The sequence below is a fragment of the Chiloscyllium plagiosum genome, unplaced genomic scaffold (genome assembly GCF_037043375.1).
Source record: "Chiloscyllium plagiosum isolate Xiang-an unplaced genomic scaffold, Cpla_swu_hap1 HiC_scaffold_49, whole genome shotgun sequence".
NCBI classification, from domain to species: domain Eukaryota; kingdom Metazoa; phylum Chordata; class Chondrichthyes; order Orectolobiformes; family Hemiscylliidae; genus Chiloscyllium; species Chiloscyllium plagiosum.
The window spans coordinates 8,382,103-8,402,829 of record NW_028270187.1 but is presented as its reverse complement, the minus strand read 5'-3'; the positions used below and the strand labels follow the sequence as shown (position 1 = coordinate 8,402,829).

General features: G+C 44.7%; 3 protein-coding genes across 3 annotated transcripts in view; 1 reads left to right on the top strand and 2 right to left on the bottom strand.

Moving 5' to 3' along the window:
* LOC148135475 (uncharacterized) overlaps window positions 1-17,331 on the bottom strand; it is a 259,391-nt gene extending 242,060 nt beyond the window's left edge. The window contains exons 1-2 of the mRNA XM_087984818.1: window positions 17,113-17,331; window positions 15,003-15,086 (exon numbers count right to left, since the gene is read on the bottom strand). The gene's annotated coding sequence lies outside the window, so the exon portion shown is untranslated. The remainder of the gene's footprint in view (window positions 1-15,002; window positions 15,087-17,112) is intronic.
* Window positions 17,332-17,530: 199 nt separating this feature from the next.
* Window positions 17,531-18,302, top strand: LOC148135474 (histone H4). The gene has a single exon (XM_087984854.1). It carries the CDS (start codon window positions 17,568-17,570, stop codon window positions 17,877-17,879), a length of 312 nt encoding a protein of 103 aa, XP_087840980.1. The 5' UTR covers window positions 17,531-17,567; the 3' UTR covers window positions 17,880-18,302.
* Window positions 18,303-18,320: 18 nt separating this feature from the next.
* On the bottom strand, window positions 18,321-20,214 carry LOC148135473 (histone H2A type 2-B-like). The gene has a single exon (XM_087984851.1). It carries the CDS (start codon window positions 20,199-20,201, stop codon window positions 19,824-19,826), a length of 378 nt encoding a protein of 125 aa, XP_087840977.1. The 5' UTR covers window positions 20,202-20,214; the 3' UTR covers window positions 18,321-19,823.
* Between the last annotated feature and the right edge of the window lie 513 nt (window positions 20,215-20,727).

Genomic DNA, 20,727 nt, shown 5'->3' with positions numbered 1-20,727 from the left:
CCTGCAATTTCTATCAGGCTCCTTGATACTACCTCAGTTAAATACTGTTTGATATCAGGACCAGTTAACTCTTACCAGAGCCTCCTCTGTTCACATCAAAAATTCATGGTGTGGGGCAGGGAAAGTTTCTTTTTTTAAACAGACAGCAGTGAATGTCAGGAATTCTCTCTTCCAGAGAGCTAGTGGTGCTAGATCACTGCAAGCGTTTAAAGAGGAGGTAAATGGATTTTGACCTGTCAGAGACGTGAAAGCAGTGAAGAATTGAGCATTAAAGAGGATTTGAGACTTCGAGTATATCAGCCATGATCTTAGTGAAAGGCGAGACAGGCTTAAGGGTTGGCGGGTTGGGAGGCGGCGCTTTGGTGAACCTCCTGCTTCTATTTCTAATGTTCTCATATTCTGTTATTGGAAATTTAGCGGGCTTTATTTTCCTCAAGGTTCTGTTATTGAATGTTGCAGGCAGGAAATCTTGTGGATTTTGAAAGCCATATCTGGGTTACTCATGGGGCCTGTTATCACAGTGAATCTGGGTCTTCAATATAACCAACAAATGAAGCACAAGTTGCATAGGGGGAAATCTCTGTAAAGAGAGATGAGGTGCCTCTTTCATACCCAGCCTGGGTTTTCTAACTACATTTTCCAAATTTTGCCATAACGTGTGTGAGAATTTTGAGAGGCTGGATTTCTCCTCAAACCTCTTATAGAATCAGCAAGTCATACAGCATGGAAACGCCCTGTCGTCCAAGCTGTCCACGCCAAACAGTCATTCTAATCTGATATAGTCTGACTTGCCTGCAGTTGGTCCCGTTCCCTCTAAAAGCTTCCTATTCATGTACCTGTCCAGATACATTTTAAATGTACAATTGTACTGGCCTGCACCTCTTCCTCTGACAGCAATTTCGGTACATGCACTTCGTTGCGCATGAAAAGGTAGCTGCTGAGATTCCTTGTAAATATTTCCCCTTCTCACGTTTAACCTCACATTCTCTATCCTGAGAAAACGACTTTGACTATTCAGACTATCCATGCCCTTTTGATTTTGTGCACGTCTATAATGTTCCTTCAACCTGAAAAACTCCAGGGGGGGGATAAACTTCAGTCTGTTCAGCCTCTCCTTATAGCTCAAACCCTCAGTCTTGGAACATCGTTGTAAATCATTTTTGTATCCACTCAAGTTTAACAAAATCCTTCCTTTGTCAGGGTGAACTAAATTGCATGCAGTATTCTTAAAGTGGCCTCACCAAAGTCATGCAGAGGTGCAACATGCCAGCCCATTCCTCTACTTAGAGCTCTGACCCGTTAAGGCAGGCGTGCTAAACACGTTCTTAACCACCCTGTTTACCTGAGACGACACAAGAAAATATGCACCACTACCACTCGGTCTCTTTGTTTCGCAACACTGTCCAGAACCATACTATTCAGTGTATGAACCGTGCCAAGCTTTATCCTTACAAAATGCAGCACATTCATCTATGTGTACATTTGCCTGCGTAATATAAAAGTAATCTGTTTAATGTGTTCAGAATACAGAACCTGTGTTAAATGGATACATCTTATTATTTAACAAATACAGATATTGATATAAAAATGCTCATCAGGTCTGGCAGCATCCAGATGTCTTTTAAATGTTGTATTTGTACCAGGTTCCACCACTTCGTCTGGCAGCTCATTCCATAAACATACCACCATCTGAGAGAAAACGTTGACCCTCAGTTCCCTTGTAAATCTTTCTCCTCTCACCTCAAAACAATGCCTTCTACTTTTAGAATCCACTACTCCCGGGAAAAGATTTTGACTGTTCAACCTTTCCAGGGCCTTCATGATTTTATAAATCTCAGTAAGGTGCATCTTTGACTCCAATCAATACGAATGGCTGGGCTTTGAATCAACCCATGCCTAAATTCTGAAATTCAAAACTGTCAACTCTACCTTTTCAGTCAAGTCACAATTATATAAAACAAAAACTCAATGTGTTCAGACATAAAACGAAACACATCTGTGGGATTTGAACATAGACATTTGTGTCCAGTTTTAGGAACACTGCCACCACTCAACAATACCCCCTAAAGCTGCAACATTACAGCCCTGTATGTTGTTCATCAGCCTGCTCTGAAATGCTGTGACACACCTCTGCAACAGGCAGGACTTGAATCCAAACAATCTGGCCTAGTGTTAAGGACGTTATCGTGCAAATTCAAGGACTGGAACCAAATCCAGCGCTCTGGCTCAGAGGCAGAGCCGCTACCAACTTCACAGCATCTAAATCATGCTGAGATGTCAGGTGACATTTTCAACGTACTATAGATTTATTAAAATCTGGTTAACTTTACTGAACTACATGAAACATCTTGCATTCTTAAGAAAACACATATTTGCTTCATCGGTAGGATGTTGAATGCTTGTATTGTGCTATTGCTATAAACTTTTAACATCTTTACTTGTTTGACTATGTTTTCCAGGTTCAATGCCTATTACGTGTAGTCTGCAATATTAGGAAAAGAAATCCTGCAGACACACTCCGCACTATGAAGGGTCTCGATTAGATATTTCTAGAACACCAGGGAGGAAGCAAGAGTAGAATTTCTGGCACCAAGCACCGATAACTATCTCTTGCCTCGAACTTGTGACTGCCCTCATCCGAAAACCATAAAATGACACAACGCAGCTGATTGCGTTCTAGCCTCCCCGCCCCATTGACTGGGTCGACCATCCAACCCGTTGAGTTATAAGGTGGTTCCATAGGCTGCAACTTTTTTTTTCACTGGAGAGTAGGAGGTTGAAGCGTAACCTTATAAAGGTTTATAAAATCATGAGGAGTATTGGTAAGTTGAAGGACAGGGTGGGAGATTTGAAGACTAGAGTGATATTTTATTTTAAGAGGAGAAAGTTTTTAAAAGGAGATGGGGGCAATTATTTTGCACAATGACTTGCTTGATGAGGAATGAACTTCCAGAGGAAATGTTGGATGCCAGTGTGGTAACAAGGTGCAAAAACAGATGTACAGTGAATCTGAGGGAACAGAGAGAATATGGTGATACAGAATGGGAAAGGTTATTGATGCTGGTGCTGCCTTGTCAAGCAGACCTTCAGAACGCTGACACTGCACTGATCTGCGTGGTGAGCTGAGACCATGCATGGGACTGGTGGTGTGGTCTGCTCTCAGAAGAGAATTGAGCCGTGAGGTCGCAGTTCTAACCAATGAGCCACTGGGACACCCTAATAATTCAATTAATCTAAATTGTTGATGTCAGTTTCAAATAGCTGAGGACCCAGCACTAGTTATTACAACTGGTATTTTTATGTTTAAGTGACAAAGATCAGTTTATCCCTAATGTAACCTTGCTTCTGGCTCAGTAACCAGTCTTCCCCGTATTTTTGTGCAGCAGCATTTAAATGGCGAAAATTTCGTTCCATTTCCTGTGTAACAGTGATGTGAGATTAAACTATCTGCTCCAATTGCTGAGTAACAAGATCAAATGTCTGAATGGCCTCATTATGTTCCTGTTTAAAACATCTGATGAGCCCAATAGCCTTTTCAGTGCAAGTGCTGTTGTGAACAGTGCTGATAATTTTGGAACCATGACAGAACAGCACACTTCTGACGTTATCAAAAATGGAAGGTCATTGATGCTGCAGCTACTGATGGCTAACTGTTGTTCATGGATGTCCAGTTTTTTATTTATTCGGTCCTTTGGAAATATGTCCTCCTTTGCAGGAGGTAGTTCAACATAACACAATTTTCAGTATCTTCAGTATGAGGCTAAGATGTTCCCTCTACTCAGACAGTGTGCTGGGTGCTGTTAGTGACAAATACATCTCTGAGAAATGTGTTGAGAATGTTTCCCTCTAGTTGGTTCACCCATCACTTCCTACTGTGTCTTTGAAGCCTCGCCCTTAGATTAGATTATATTACAGCGTGGAAACAGGCCCTTCGGGCCAACAAGTCCACACCGACCCGCCGAAGCGCAACCCACCCATACGGGTAATTTAGCATTGCCAATTCACCTGACCTGCACATCTTTGGACTGTGGGAGGAAACCGGAGCACCCGGAGGAAACCCACGCAGACACGGGGAGGACGTGCAAACTCCACACAGTCAGTCGCCTGAGGCGGGAATTGAACCCGCGTCTCAGGCGCTGTGAGACAGCAGTGTTAACCACTGTGCCACCGTGCCGCCCACACCGTGCCGTGCTGCAGTCAGCGGTGGGCCTGTAGAGACACTGTTAGTGATGGACAGTGAAGCAACACACCCAGAGTACTTTCTGTGTACTTGTCCCCATCAGTGCTTCCTCAGATTTGTTTCAACATCGAGGGAGCAGGTTTATCACCGGGGGCTGTGTGGGGGCAGGAGATGCCCTCCACCATAACGAGATTTGCTTCACTATCTTTGACCTGTTGTCATGAGATGTCCCCGGTCATAAAAAGTAACCCCTTTCCTTACCGTATAGCATGGCGACCCCACCACTGGTGGGTCTGTCCTGCTGGTGGGACAGGAGATTTACCCCGGGATCGTGATGGCACTTCATGAAACATTACTCATCAGGACTGATTGTGTGAGTATGACGGTGTCAGACTGCTTTCTGACCAGTCAAATTGTGGAATCAAGTTGATAATAGAGCAGGGAATAACGGTTTAAAAAGCTGAGTGAACAACACTCTGAGTGTCCATTGTATTCTCAAAACAGTTGGAGGAATTCAGTGTATCCATCGAGGTAATTGGTAATGTTATAATGGCATTAGAGAGACATTTGTGATCGATATTGGGAACTGAAAAACCAGACCATTTTGCAGCTGGGAGGGTGATATAAAATTGAAAAGGAGGTGGGGGAGGTCTCGGAATAAAGGATGACATCTGTATGATCGTAAATGGGTATCTTACATCAAATAATTGTCTTCATCTTATTGTTTTCGTATGCAAAGTGCCAGTTGAGTTGGCTTTAGAGAGAGTGTCCCATCGTGAGGCTGAGTGAGAATGACCACAAGTTATGGGCAGAAGGGCCTTTATGATGTGGGTCTTTATGGCTCTATTATATTCCATAGTCGACATTCTGCAGAACATTGTATACCCCACATTCACCAGAACATTCTATACCCAACATTTCACGGAACATTCTGTACCGAACATTCCCCGGAACATTGTATGCCCGACATTCCCCGGAATATTCTGTAGCCAAAATCCCAGAACATTCTATATCTGAATGCGCCAGAGCATTCTATAACAGCCATTCGCTGGAACATGCTATACGCGACATTACCTTCAACATTCTATAGCCAAATTATTTGAAACATCCTATAACCGACATACCCGGTAATATTCAAGATGTGACATTTCCCAGAACATTCTGTATGCGACATTCCATGGAACATTCTATATTCAACATTCCCTGGATTATTCTAGAGCTAATATTATTTGTGAACAGCCGGACGCCCGTGAATTGAACAAATGATAGGATCCTCAAGGGAAGACAACCTCTTCCAGGGAGAAGAAGGCACTGTTCCGAAGCCAACTCAGGCAGTTAAAGGGGTGAATACATTTTACCTGCATTTAACTTTCTTCGTATCAGAGGGTCAAATACAATTTAGACTAGAAAAAAAGGAATTTCCAAATTGCACTTGTCTTCAAGGAGCTGGGAGCGAGTCTTTAAGGGCTGCTATGTTTTCAATCTCCGTCTTAGTAACTGTAAATAAGTGGCCTGTGTCTGCGCTCGAGTGATTGAGGGTGTGGGAATGTTCTAGAAACTATCTATTCTCATGCATGTTTGTCTGTGTGCTTGGGGAAGGAGGGTATATTTTGACTTACATCACATTTTTCTAAGTAATGCAGAAAATCCCACTTGTAATTTCAACTCAAATTATTTCAGTACATCTCTGAATGCGGTGACTTGTTTGAAAATCTATCCCTACCCTTTAGCAAATTGAGAATTTTGACTACAGGCTGATGTATAAGTTGTTTGTTTTCCTTCCTCACAGTTAACGTAATGACGATCTACATCCTGCTTTATAAAGATTGTGGATTGTCTCCATGTGTTAGATGTTACCTGGTGGCCATGGCAGTGGCGGATCTGTTGGTCATTATCCTTGATCTGATTTTGAGACACATTCCCATTGTTTATAAGGAACAGTTTTATTTCCTGGAGTCCATCCCCGTGTGTAATATCCACGCTGTTCTGCTTTATGCAGCCACTGACTGTTCTGTCTGGTTCACCGTCGCTTTCACCTTTGATCGATTTGTGGCCATTGGTTGCCAGAAGCTGAAAATGAAATATTGTAATGAGAGAACGGTGGCTGTGGTTCTAGGAACACTGACTGTACTGAGCTGCTTAAAGAATATTTACTGGTACTTTATGGTCTCAGGTCAGTATTGGATGTGGAACTCCCCCTGGTTTTGTGAGGGAAGAATTGGTGTTCTTGAATCTCGTGCCTGGGCCGCAATCAGGTTCCTCCACCACATTCTAAACCCAGCACTCCCATTTCTCCTGATTCTGCTGCTCAATGTTTTCACCGTCAGACACATTTTAGTGACCAGCAGAGCACGCAGGAGACTCCGGGCTCCCACCAACAGGGGTGCTCAGTGTGACGCAGAAATGAGAAATCGAAAAATGTCAATCATTTTACTGTTTGCGATCTCGGCCAATTTCATACTGTTATGGTCAACGTTAATGGTGTATTCTATATGGATAGAGATGAAGTGGATTGGGTATCGTTCTGTTCATCTCCGTCCTTGTATGCGGAAATTGGGATTCACACTGCAGCTCCTCAGTTGCTGCACAAACACCACGATATATGCCGTGACCCAGACAAAGTTCAGAGAGCAGCTGAAGCATGTGCTGACACATCCCTTTAACAAAATTCATCAAGCAATCAAATTCATTCATTAACCAATCTATCCATGTTTTTCTCATTCCAGCAATGAAGCAGCAGTGGCTGTGGTGAGAGAGAGAGAAACAGTTTTGCTGGTTTGTCCAACCATATCCCATACGGCGTAACAGGGACACATTTTAATGTTTCTCTCAACACAAGGCACAGTGAAAGACGACACCATCCCACTGAATGTATCTATCACTTGAATTTGTGAACAATAAAAATGTCAATCAAAAGTGAAATACATTGATGTTTGTCTTCGTGTTGAAGAATCTGAGCTGAAGAGAGGCAGACTCAGAGAGTAGTAGGAGAGTGCAATGCGCTGTCTGTATCAGCAGACGTCTCATCAACTTTAAGGGCATTTAAGTAGAGTTTGGATAAACACATTTATGAAAATGGAATAGTTTAGGTTGGATGGGCTTCAGAGTGGTTACACGGAAACCGTGACATTGAGGGCCGACGGGCTGTAATTCACTTTAATGTTCTATATTGGGCCAAAGGCCTGTTTCTACACTGTAGGGAATCTAATCTAATCTAATCTAATCTAGACACAGATCTAAATTCTGGTTCTCAGGGAAGGGCAGGGTTTTGGGATGGAGCTCAGGATTTTCTTTTAAGTCACTCTGCCCTTGCTTTCAAACCTGCTCCATCCAGTCGGACCTGGCCTCATCAGAATTAATCTTAACGCCTTTGTTCTCTCTCAACTCATAGTGAATGTGACAGTTGGCGAGAGTGAGGAGAGCGATGTTTGGTGTAGGCATGTATGGGGAAGTAAGCCTGACTTTGGATAAGTGTGCGGGTAAGTGAGCATGATGGTGGTGAGTGTGCAGGGATGTCAGCATGACTGTGGGGGACTGTGTGGGGAAGTGAGCATGATGCTGGTGGTGTGTGGCGTGGGGGAGTGAGAGTGACAGTGGAGGAGTGCATGAGGGTGAAGGTGAGAGTGGGGCAGCGTGCACGGGAGTGAAGGTGAGTTTGGGATGTATGAGGAACAGTGAGTGTGATGGTGTGGGAGCGTATGGGTGAGTCAGGATGACAATGGGACAGTGTGCTGGTTTGTGAGCATGACGGTGGGGCTCTGTATGGGAGTGTGATGGTGTGTGAATGTGTGGGCAAGTAAGTGTCACCGTGTGGAAGTGTGTGGGAGTGTGAACGTGACAGCGGGCGAGTTTGTGGGAGAGTGAGCATGATGGTGGGCGAGTGTGGGCGGAAGTGAGCATGAAGGTGAGGAATGTGTGGGTGTTTGAGCGTGACAGTGTGGGAGTGTGTGGAGGAGTGAGCATGATGGTGAGGGATTCTGCAGGTGTCCCAATGGAGAGGATCGCCCAACAGCGAACGCTGCCTGGGCTTTGGCTGATGCTACATGCAAATATGCTGAGATAGAGAAGGTTTGGCAGTCATCTTTGGGGTAATAAATTTCCAACAATATTTTTATGGACTTGAACTTGGCAATGGACCACATACTTCTGATGTGCGAGGTAAAGAAGACAAAGCTGTGTCACCCATTAGCTTCTGGTCGAATTCACCTGTCGGTCCTTATTCTCAGTGCCTCAGATCACAAGTTGCAGAACCCCCCAGGAGCCAACTGGCTGCTGTGGATGTCTTGAGCTGCCTCACACTATTGGATATAACTTTAGTCAACCTCCCTGGAAGAGGCCATTCTGTTTTTAAACTTTCAGTCCACCCGTCCACTCACCACCAAATCAGGCAGTGAATTACAGATACCCACCGCAGTCTACATTTTAAAAAAAAATTCCACATATCATCTAATCCCACAACCACTGAGCTTGAATCAGTGATCCCTGATTTTTGAACTCTCTGCTAAAGTAAACATGTTCCTCCTGTCTAATGTCTCCCTCTCACAAGTTAATTAAAAATCACGCAATATCAGGTTATGATTCAATAGGTTTATATGGAAGTGCACGCTTTCAGAGTTCTCCTCCTTCATCGGGTAGATTAGATTAGATTAGATTACATACATTGTGGAAACAGGCCCTTCGGCCCAACAAGTCCACACCGACCCGCTGAAGCGCAACCCAGCCATACCCCTACATTTACCCCTTACCTGACACTAGCATGGCCAATTCACCTGACCTGCACATCTTTGGACTGTGGGAGGAAACCGGAGCACCCGGAGGAAACCCACGCAGACACGGGGAGAACGTGCAAACTCCACACAGTCAGTCGCCTGAGGCGGGAATTGAACCCGGGTCTCTGGCGCTGTGAGGCAGCAGTGCTAACCACTGTGCCAACGTGCCGCTCACTATTTAGTACTGTAGACCCCCCGTACACGTGGAGATATATTCCAGGACCTACAGCGGAAACGCAAAACCGCAGATAGGTGCAAAACCATTAATTTAAATGGGAAATATGCCTTCCCGGCAACCTCCTGGTCCGTGGTTCGGGAACATTCCCTTTGATATACCCGGTCCATGGTATGCAGCTATAACCGCACTCACAAAACGGGGTCGCCCTGTATTCCTTAGTCGTAGCACCTTTGTTCCAAGGAATACAACTCCAATCTCTCCTGATAGCTACAATTCTGGCAACATTCTAGTAAATCTCCTCTGCACTCTCTCCACAGCAATGACGTCCTTCCTGTAATGTGGTGACCCGACTGCACACAATACTCCTCTTGTAGCCATCACTGCCTCATATCGTTTCATTGTTATTTCCCTATGAGGGAGCGTATTCCATGTGCCTTCTTTACAACCCCATCTATCTTTAGGGACCTGTTCATTTACACACTAAGATCTCTCACTTCACCTGCCCCTCTGAGTATATTCCCATTTATTAGCTATTCCCATTTACCGTCTGACTTCCCAAAATGCATTCCCTCACACTTCTCAGAGCTGAACTCCATCTGCCATTTTCCTGCCCACGCCACCAAACCATCTATATAGTTTAGGAGCTTACAGCTATCCTCCACACTATCCACTACACAGCCAATTTTTGTATTGTTTATAATTTTCACAAATTTGCCCATCATATTCAACTCCAAATCATTAATGTACAAAACGACCAGCAGAGGTCCCAACACTGAGTCATGCAGAGCACGACTTGTAACAGCTTTCCATTCACAAGCGCTACCGTTGACCATCATCCTTTCTTTCCTGTGACTGAGCCAACGTGGGATCCAATTCAACACATTACCCTGTATCCCATGGGCTTCTACTTCTTGGACCAATGGCGGGAGGGGGATCGGAGACCCAAGGAGATAGTGAGGAAAAAGATCAATCTGAGACTGGTACACTTGAAAACAGAAGTGTGTCAGGGCAGGCAGGGACAAGGTAGGACAAATAAAATAAACTGCATTTATTTCAATACAAGGGGCCTAACAGGGAAGGCAGAGAAACTCAGGGCATGGTTCGGAACATGGGACTGGATATCATAGCAATTACAGAAACATGGCTCAGGGATGGGCAGGACTGGCAGCTTAATGTTCCAGGATACAAATTCTACAGGAAGGATAGAAAGGGAGGCAAGAGAGGAGGGGGAGTGGCATTTTTGATAAGAGATAGCATTACAGCTGTGCTGAGGGAGGATATTCCCGGCAATACATCCAGGGAAGTTATTTGGGTGGAACTGAGAAATAGGAAAGGAATGATTATCTGATTGGGATTGTATTATAGACCCCTTAATAGTCAGAGGGAAATTGAGAAACAAACTTGCAGGGAGATCTCAGCTATCTGTAAGAATAATAGGGTAATTATGATAGGGGATTTTAACTTTCCAAACATCAACTGGGACTGCCATAGTGTGAAGGGTTTAGATGGAGAGGAATTTCTTAAGTGCATACAAGACAATTTTCTGATTCAGTAGGTGTATGTACCTACTAGAGAAGGTGCAAATTTTGACCTACGCTTGGGAAATAAGGAAGGGCAGGTGACTGAGGTGTCGGGGCGGGGGAGCACTTTGGGGCCAGCGACCCCATAATTCTATTCGTTTTAAAATCTTGATGGAAAAGGATAGACGAGATCTAAACGTTGAAAGTTCTAAACTGGAGAAAGGCCAAATTTGACGGCATTAGGCAAGAACTTTCGAAAGCTGATTGGAGGCAGATGTTCTCAGGTAAAAGGACGGCTGGAAAATGGGAAGCCTTCAGAAATGAGATAACAAGACTCCAGAGAAAGTATATTCCTGTCAGGGTGAAAGAAAAGGCTGGTAGGTATAGGGAATGCTGGATGACTAAAGGGCGGCACGGTGGCACAGTGGTTAGCACTGCTGCCTCACAGCGCCAGAGACCCGGGTTCAATTCCCGCCTCAGGCGACTGTGTGGAGTTTGCACATTCTCCCCGTGTCTGCGTGGGTTTCCTCCGGGTGCTCCGGTTTCCTCCCACAGTCACAAAGATGTGCGGGTCAGGTGAATTGGCCATGCTAAATTGCCCATAGTGTTAGGTTAAAAGGGGTAAATGTAGGGGTATGGGTGGGTTGCGCTTCAGCGGGTCGGTGTGGACTTGTTGGCCCGAAGGGCCTGTTTCCACACTGTAAGTAATCTAAATCTAATCTAATAAATTGAGGGTTTGGTTGAGAAAAAGAAGGAAGCATATGTCAGGTATAGAAAGGATAGATCGAGTGAATCCTTAGCTGAAAATGTGTTGCTGGAACAGCGCAGCAGGTCAGACAGCATCCAGGGAACAGGAGAATCGACATTTCGGGCATAAGCCCTTCTTCAGGAGTCAAAATGTGTTGCTGGAACAGCGCAGCAGGTCAGACAGCATCCAGGGAACAGGAGATTCGACGTTTCGGGCATAAGCCCTTCTTCAGGAATGACTCCTGAAGAAGGGCTTATGCCCGAAATGTCGATTCTCCTGTTCCCTGGATGCTGTCTGACCTGCTGCGCTGTTCCAGCAACACATTTTCAGCTCTGATCACCAGCATCTGCAGACCTCACTTTCTCCTCGAGTGAATCCTTAGAAGAGTATAAAGGAAGTAGCAATATACTTAAGAGGGAAATCAGGAGGGCAAAAGGGGGACATGAAATAGCTTTGGCAAATAGAATTAAGGAGAATCCAAAGGGTTTTTACAAATATATTAAGGACAAAAGGGTAACTAGGAAGAGAATATGGCCCCTCAGAGAAGGGCTTATGCCCGAAACGTCGATTCTCTTGTTCCCTGGATGCTGCCTGACCTGCTGCGCTTTTCCAGCAACACATTTCCAGCTCTGATCTCCAGCATCTGCAGACCTCACTTTCCCCTCAGAGATCAGCAAGGCGGCCTTTGTGTGGAGTTGCAGAAAATGGGGGAGATACTAAATGAATATTTTACATCAGTACTTACTTTGGAAAAGGATATGAAAGGTATAGACTGTAGGGAAATAGATAGTGACATCTTGCAAAATATGCAGATTACATAGTAGGAAGAGCTGGATGTCTTGAAACAGGTAAAGGTGGATAAATCCCCAGGACCTGATCAGGTGTACCCGAGAACTCTGTGGGAAGCCAGAGAAGTGATTGCTGGGCCTCTTGCTGAGATATTTGTATCATCGATAGTCAAAGGTGAGGTGCCGGAAGACTGAAGGTTGGCAAACGTGGTGCCACTTTGTAAGAAGTTCGGTAAAGACAAGCCAGGGAATTATAGACCGGAGAGCCTGACCTCGGTGGTGGAGGGAATCCTGAGGGACAGGATGTATATGTATTTGGAAAGGCAAGGACTGATTAGCGGTAGTGAACACGGCTTTGTGTGTGGGAAAACATGTCTCACAAACTTGATTGAGTTTTTTGAAGAAGTAACAAAGAAGATTGATGAGGGCAGAGCAGTAGATGTGATCCATATGGACTTCAGTAAGACGTTCGACAAGATTCCCCATGGGAGACTGATTACCAAGGTTAGATCTCATGGAACACAGGGAGAACTAGCCATTTGGATACAAAACTGGCTCAAAGGTGGTGGTGATGGAGGGTTGTTTTTCAGACTGAAGGTCTGTGACTAATGGAATGCCACTAGGATCGGTGTTGGGTCCTCTACTTTTTGTCATTTACATAAAGGATTTGGATGCGAGCGTAAGAGGTACAGTTAGTAAGTTTGCAGATGACACAAAAATTGGAGGTGTAGTGGACAGCAAAGAGAGTTACCTCAGATTACAACAGGATCTGCACCAGATGGGAAATAGATAGTGACATCTTGCAAAATATGCAGATTACATAGTAGGAAGTGCTGGATGTCTTAAAACAGGTGAAGGTGGATAAATCCCCAGGACCTGATCAGGTGTACCCGAGAAGTGGCAGATGGAGTTTAATTCAGATAAATGCAAGGTGCTGCATTTTGTGAAAGCAAATCTTAGCAGGACTTATACACTTAATGGAAAGGTCCTAGGGAGTGTTGCTGAACAAAGACACCTTGGAATGCAGGTTCATAGCTCCTTGAAAGTGGAGTCGCAGGTAGATAGGGTAGTGAAGGTGTTTGGTATGCTTTTCATTATTGGCCAGAGTATTGAGTACAGGAGTTGGGAGGTCATGTTGCGGCTGTACAGGACATCGGTTAGGCCACTGTTGGAATACTGCATGCAATTCTGGTCTCCTTCATATCGGAAAGATCTTTGAAACTTGAAACAGTTCAGAAAAGATTTACAAGGATGTTGCCAGGGCTGGAGGATCTGAGTTATAGGGAGAGACTGAACAGGCTGGGGCTGTTTTCTCTGGAATGTCGGAGACTGAGGAGTGACCTTATAGAGGTTTACAAAATTATGAGGGGCAGGGATAGGACAAATAGGCAAAGTCTTTTCCCTGGTGTTGGCGAGTCCAGAACTTGCATAGGTTTAGGGTGAGAGGGGAAAGATATAAAAGAGACCTAAGTGGCAATTTGTTCATGCAGAGGGTGTACGTGCATGGAATGAGCTGCCAGAGGAAGTGGTGGAGGCTGGTACAGTTGCAACATTTAAGAGGTATTTGGATAGGTATATGAATAGGAGGGGTTAGGAGGGATATGGACCGGGTGCTGGCAGGTGGGACTAGATTGGGTTGGGATATGTGGTCGGCATGGACAGGTTGGACCGAAGGGTCTGTTTCCATGCTGTACATCTCTATGACTCTATAAAAAAGTTGATGGGAAATTAGCAGAGACCCTGTTTGATCAGATGGCTGAGACAAACTAGGAACAGATAGATGTCAAAGCAGACTTCTTTAGCTCAGGTATATTAACTGAGTTACAGCAGAAAGATGAAAAATTAAAGTAATTGTATCAAAAGGCATTCACATAACGAATCTGAATGTATCCCTGAATGTTTCTATCTTTAAAATGATGTCTTAATGAGGAAATGAAGACCATCACAAATTCAGGCAGATCAGAAATGGGCAGAAGTTTACCAATTTTTATTGCCAGTGGGTTATAGAAAGGACATCTTGCGAGTAGCACATGATTATCTGTTTGAACTTCACATTATTTAATTGTCATCTCTGTATGTGACAACTATTCAGCAAAGAATTAATTCTGTCCTTCTCAGTCACACACAAACTCCATATAAATATGCTTCATCCGGGTTGGAGGATTTGAGCTATAAGCAGAGGCTAAGTAGGCTGGAACTGTTTTCCCTGTAGAGTGACGTTGTAGACGTTTATACAATCATAAGGTGCATGGAGAAGTGGTGGAGGCTAGTACAATTACAACATTTAAAAGGCATCTGGGTGGGTATAATGAGAAAGCCTCAAAACTTGTCCTGAAACATTTAGTCTAAATGAAATGTTGAATTATAGAACACACTTGCTGCACAGGTGAAAATAAACAGGGCAGGCAGGGACACATCAGGCCACAAAAGGGGGAACCTACGATGTCCAGAAGATAAAAAGATCTGTTCTCACCAAGTGATAACAGGATGCTCGAAAGCAATTAAGAACATTTGCCATAACATCAATGAATCTGTGTAAAAAGGACACACAGTGATAACATTCACAGTTATTAAATTGTGAAATTAATGACAGTGTTTGACTGCGATCTCAGAAACTTTGTATCATCTTAGAAGCAGGTCAAAAGCCTTGTAATAAACAGTCAGGTCCTATCAATAATAATGGGTTCTTATTACCCTTATGTGTGAGAGAGATGCATGTTTGAATTTATTTGCATTTTGGACTTTATGATGACTTTGCGTAGCCATCGCTAATTATGAAAGGCAAACTCTGTAAAATGTAATATTGACGAAGCTTTAACTTAGTGTTCTTACAGACCATGACTGCCCCACTGTCAATTCTAACTCATCAGATTTTCTGTCTTCTTTGAATTTGAATCACAACCCTGAAAAGAAAGCATGTTTAATTTGAGACTAATGAATCATTTAAAATTCAACCTTGTCGTAACATTTCAGCCCTAGATACAATTTGATGCTGTGTTTAAGATAAAAAGCAGGAGCCTGCTCCCAGTTTAAAAATTATTCGAAACCTAACATTGAAGAGATTCTGACACAATCTGTTAGGAAGCCATTTTATGGTCAAAGTTTGCCCTCCTCGCTAAGATGCCATTTTGTAAATCAATGATATCTGACATGCAAGCTGTGCAAGGTTACCTTATGACCTCTTACACTTAGTTTAGACTGGTACCTCTTTATGATAGGGACTTACCTCACCAACAGGCACCTGATTCGGCTGGAGCTGTCTTTCTCATCTGATGGATGGTTGAGGACCTACAGGAGTGATCAGTTAAGTGCACACAGACCTGTTAATTAACTTCTCTTCCTTACAAATTATTGCCTTTCCACGGTCTGTCTAATTAAGAACATGCAGTGCTTTTTGTGAAATTTTGTAAAAAGGAAGCCTGTTTGAGATAGAAGATTGGAGTAGCCTGTGAGGGCTCTTAAAGGAAGAGCCGGTATCCTAATCTTCTAAGGTTTTAGAACCTTAGCTCGCCCGGTCCTTAGGTGTCAATGTTACGTTGTAACAGTGATGCTATTGGTAAATAAAGGGGAAGGCTAAAATTAAACTAAACTGTTTGTAAGAGGTTTTCATTCCAGACTCCATGATGAACCAAGAGAGGCTTATAGGTCTGAGTCCACAAGGGATTCTCTGGGCCGTCTCAAATCTGTACTTTAACAATTTGAATAGGAATGGTTTAGAGAGAGATGGGCTAAGTGCTGACAAATGGGACTAGATTAGCTTAGGATATCTGGTTGGCATGGACAAGTTGGACCGAAGGGTCTATTTCCACACTGTACATCTCAATGACTCGACGACTCTTTGGTAACTCTTGCCCTGTCAGTGAGCAGTTTCCCTCCATCTCTGTACTTAACCCCAACTTCACTGATGGTTGTTGAAACAATGCAACAATGTGGCCTATTTGTCTATCTGCATTGTAACTTTGAAACTGTCCTGAATAACTGCAAATTTTAATGCAGTTCCTGAATGTCTATTTTGGATGAGGATTCAGTTTATCTATCTTCAAAGCTGGTGTGTAAACGTCAACGGGCTACATACTTTCCGTTTGTTAGAGACAGCTGGTCACTCTTTGCCTTGAACTGAGGAAGTATTACAGTGTCTTAGTCCCTCAGGTATTTGTCTGGAGGAACACACAGGAACACCACCTGTAACTCAACATGAGGCTAGTCTGGTAATATTGAACTGATCATTGTCACATTCATTGCGTCTTCATTAGGATGTATTTTTTTTTCTTTAAAGCCAACAACTTAACCACAACCACGGATCTGATTCTATTGTTGCCCTGAGCTGCTCCTTGTCTGGGGATTGTGTTTGTTTTTCATGTGATTCGATACCAATTGATTTGGAGATGCTGATGTTGGACTGGGGTGCACAATGTTAAAAATCACACATCAGGTGCTTCCAAAAAAATCTGTTGGACTATAACCTGGTGTTGTGCGATTTTTAACTTGATACCAATTGAGTCAGACCCAGAAACTGAGCAACAACTGCCCAGCACCATGAATGGGAGTACTCAACCACCAGGATGCTGACACGGTTCAATATCCAACTTCCCAACTACCTGTTGGAAATAGGAAAAACGGCACTATTTCGAATGTTTTTACCAAGACCCCAGTGTATGTCCTTTTACAAAAGTATCACATTCTTAAAGTTAGTCCACACAACCTCAAGAAACAGCGGGGAACAGAATGAAATTAAAACAGGGTTCAGAGGATTGTAAACCCCAAGAATGTCCCACAGCAGCTTCTTCCCGCTCTGCCTCCCTCAGCAGGCCCACACACAGCCCGAGAAAGGCCTCTCTCTTCCCCCCAGCCCGCTCACTCCAAGTTCCGGGACCAGTTCCTGCTCCGCTCGGCCTCTTACAAACAGCCCCCGGTTCTCCCTGAACTCACCCCGAATCAATCCCGGTCTCGGAGCCCCCTCTGTGTCCCAGGCTCCCATCCCGATGTGCTGCTGGAAGGAGCCTGCTGTTCCCTCGCTTCCCTGGGCGCTGATCTCTCCATTGCGGTCTGTTTCAAACAAACCTCTTGCACTCACTGAGTAAATGCTTCTCAATGGCAGCGCTGTTGGGGAGGCGGGGTGGGGGGTCTCACGCATGCGCTCGACTGAACAGTCAGCTTTGGGGAGAAAAGCTTCAGTCCCAGACACAGTTGAGGCGGGAGTGAGCTGGAGGTGGAGCTGGATGATCAAAGCCATTTCCCTGCTCTGTCTGTCACTCAGTTTCCTCTCCGGCCCCGCCTCTCACTCTCTGTCAGCTCTTTCTCAGCCAGGTCGGACCGGGTTGTATAAAAAAGGAAGCGGAGGCAGCTCGGCTCTCATTCGTCAGCGATTGGAGTGAAGTAGCGTGATGTCTGGAAGAGGTAAAGGAGGCAAAGGCCTGGGAAAAGGCGGAGCGAAGCGGCACCGCAAAGTGCTCCGTGATAACATCCAGGGCATCACGAAACCAGCCATCCGGCGCCTGGCTCGCCGTGGCGGGGTCAAGCGCATCTCGGGCTTGATCTACGAGGAGACTCGCGGGGTGCTGAAGGTTTTCCTGGAGAATGTGATCAGGGATGCGGTCACCTACACTGAGCACGCCAAGCGCAAGACAGTCACCGCCATGGATGTGGTGTACGCTCTGAAACGCCAGGGTCGTACTCTCTATGGATTCGGCGGCTGAGGATAAAGCGACCCTTTTCCAGCGAACCCAAAGGCTCTTTTCAGAGCCACCCAAACTCTCCGATAGAGAGCGGAGACCTGAGGACGGGGAAGGCAGCGCATAGGAAGAACGTAGTTAGTGTTGCTGGTTATTTCATATATGCCGTAATTTTAAAATTATTTCCATTCCGAAAATGTACTAATAACGTATTCTGCGGTGCGTCAGGGACCATTCAGAGTGGACGGTTCACTTTTTCTTTGCTATTTAACATGGCCAATGCCTTTCTAATTATAAGTATTCTTACAGTGTAAGTAAGAGGCTATTCGGCGAATCGAGCCAACTGTTCTGCCATCTGATTAATCCGTGTCACCAATCGCATCGTGACTTGTAATTGTAAGATGTAGGAGCAGTATTCGGCCATTCTGCCCATCCAGTTTGTTCTACCATTCGATCATGGCTGATATTTCTCAAACGTATTGTTGTGCCTGCTCCCCGTAACCTTCGTTCCTCTATCTCGTGAGTACCTGTCGGTCTCAGTAATAACGTCAATGTGTACTTGGCTGTCCATGCCATGAATTGTCTTATTTTTTTGTGGAACCCAGACGTTAATGTTAAAAATTACAGTATTCCTATTTCCGAAGCATAATATTCGGCTCAGTTTTGTTTGTAGGAGCCTATGGATATCTTAATGGTGCGTTCTTTCCATCTGCCCGTTCAGGCAGCGATTACAAATTGTCTTCTGGCAAGTAATAATCTGGATGAAATGAAAATGTATTGATAAAGTGTGGTTCTTTAATTTTTCGGTGTACACTGTATTGGCTTTTAAGGTGTTTCAATGGGCGGGCTTTTGATTGATTCACGGCGGATACAAGTTCGTATGCTCAGCCAGAGAAAGCGATAGGAGTCATTAGTATTTCTATAGAAAGTTAGTTAAAAATCAAAAACCACAGGAAGCGGCGGTGAAACTTACAACTAACGAGATCTTCATTTAGGGATTGCTGAATTTATCAAAAAATATAGGAATAAGAAATGTGATTTTAACATCAAAATGTTGGTATTGGGTTAGATATTTGTGGAAAAACCCCATCTCCTCATTGACTCCCTTTGCGTTAACATGACTTGGGGTGAGGTGGAGGCAGGAGAGAAAGGGATAAAATGGCGCCAAAAGACCAACGGCTCATTTTCAAATTGAAAATGCCCGCTATCACGTATAAAAAGAGCAGCAAGTTTCACAGAGGAGAACACACGAGTGTTGGATTTCTTTTTCGATTACGAAATTCAAGTTCAGACAATTTCACTTTACACCATTCCCGCCTTTACAGCTGAAGAATGCCTCACTGCTATTCAATTTGCTCTCTCTCTCTCTCTCTCTTCAGAGGCAGGGGATAAAAGACTGGATAGGAACCGAGCAGAGAATAAAGCGCAGAGGCTCAGGGACCGTTCCTTACTATATTCTGCAGCGCCTGACTCGTTACTGTACTTAAAGGAAATGTGAATCTAATGAGGTCAAACGCGATAGGGGACAGTCGAAACTCATAGGATATTACAACTAAAGACAGATCACTCAGACAGTGACCGTTCAATAAGAAATCCTGTAGTCCAGGACACTCTTACAATCGCATTTTATGATATAGTCTTTCTCTGATCCCATAGACAGTCTGATGAAGGGATTTTGCCCGAATCGTCGATTTTCCTGCTTCTTGGATGCTGCCTGAACTGCTGTGCTTTTCCAGCACTACACTCATCGAGACTCTGGTTTCCAGCATCAGTAGTCCTTGTTTTCCCATAGACAGTAACAGTATCCAATTAAATGGAGCGTGGAATTTATTGGTGTCCAGTACAAAGGCGAGCGCTCTCCACATTAAAAGGGTAACAATCAATCGACAGAAAGTTTAGCCCCTTTCACAGATGCTGTGAGTGGCTCTTAAAAGAACCTTTGGGTTATCATATTCAAGAATGTCCACTTCACTTTTTAGCGGCGGATTTCTTGGGCAGCAGCACGGCCTGGATATTAGGCAGCACCCCGCCCTGAGCGATGGTCACCCCTCCCAGCAGCTTGTTGAGCTCCTCGTCGTTGCGCACGGCCAGCTGCAGGTGCCTGGGGATGATGCGGGTCTTCTTGTTGTCCCGGGCCGCGTTGCCGGCCAGCTCCAGGATTTCAGCCGTCAGATACTCCAGCACCGCAGCCAGATAGACCGGCGCTCCGGCACCCACACGCTCAGCATAGTTACCCTTTCTCAGGAGCCTGTGAACACGGCCCACCGGGAACTGCAGGCCAGCCCGGGACGACCGAGACTTCGCCTTGGCGCGACCTTTCCCACCGCCCTTTCCTCTTCCGGACATTAATTCGCAAAGTTTGTGAGAAGATTTGTAGCTCGGGTGCTCGTTGTTGTGGTTCTGTTCGCCGAGCTGCAGTGGTCGGTATATTGGGTCCAGGTCGATGTGCTTATTGATTGAATCTGTGGATGAGTGCCATGCCTCTAGGAATTCCCTGGCTATTCCCTGTTTGGCTTGTCCTATAATAGTAGTGTTGTCCCAGTCGAATTCATGTTGCTTGTCATCTGCGTGTGTGGCTACTAAGGTCGTATCGTTTCGTGGCTAGTTGGTGTTCATGGATGCGGATCGTTGGCTGTCTTCCTGTTTGTCCTATATAGTGTATTGTGCAGTCCTTGCATGGGATTTTGTACACTACATTGGTTTTGCTCATGCTGGGGATCGGGTCCTTCGTTCTGGTGAGTTGTTGTTCTGCTGCAACGGACAGCTGGAACTGACAACCGGAAGCGGCAGATTCAAACCACTACAAATGCCGGAGGAAAGGTCACAGAAGCGCTTCAAAGGATGCTCCCAAGCACTGAGGATGTCACCGCGA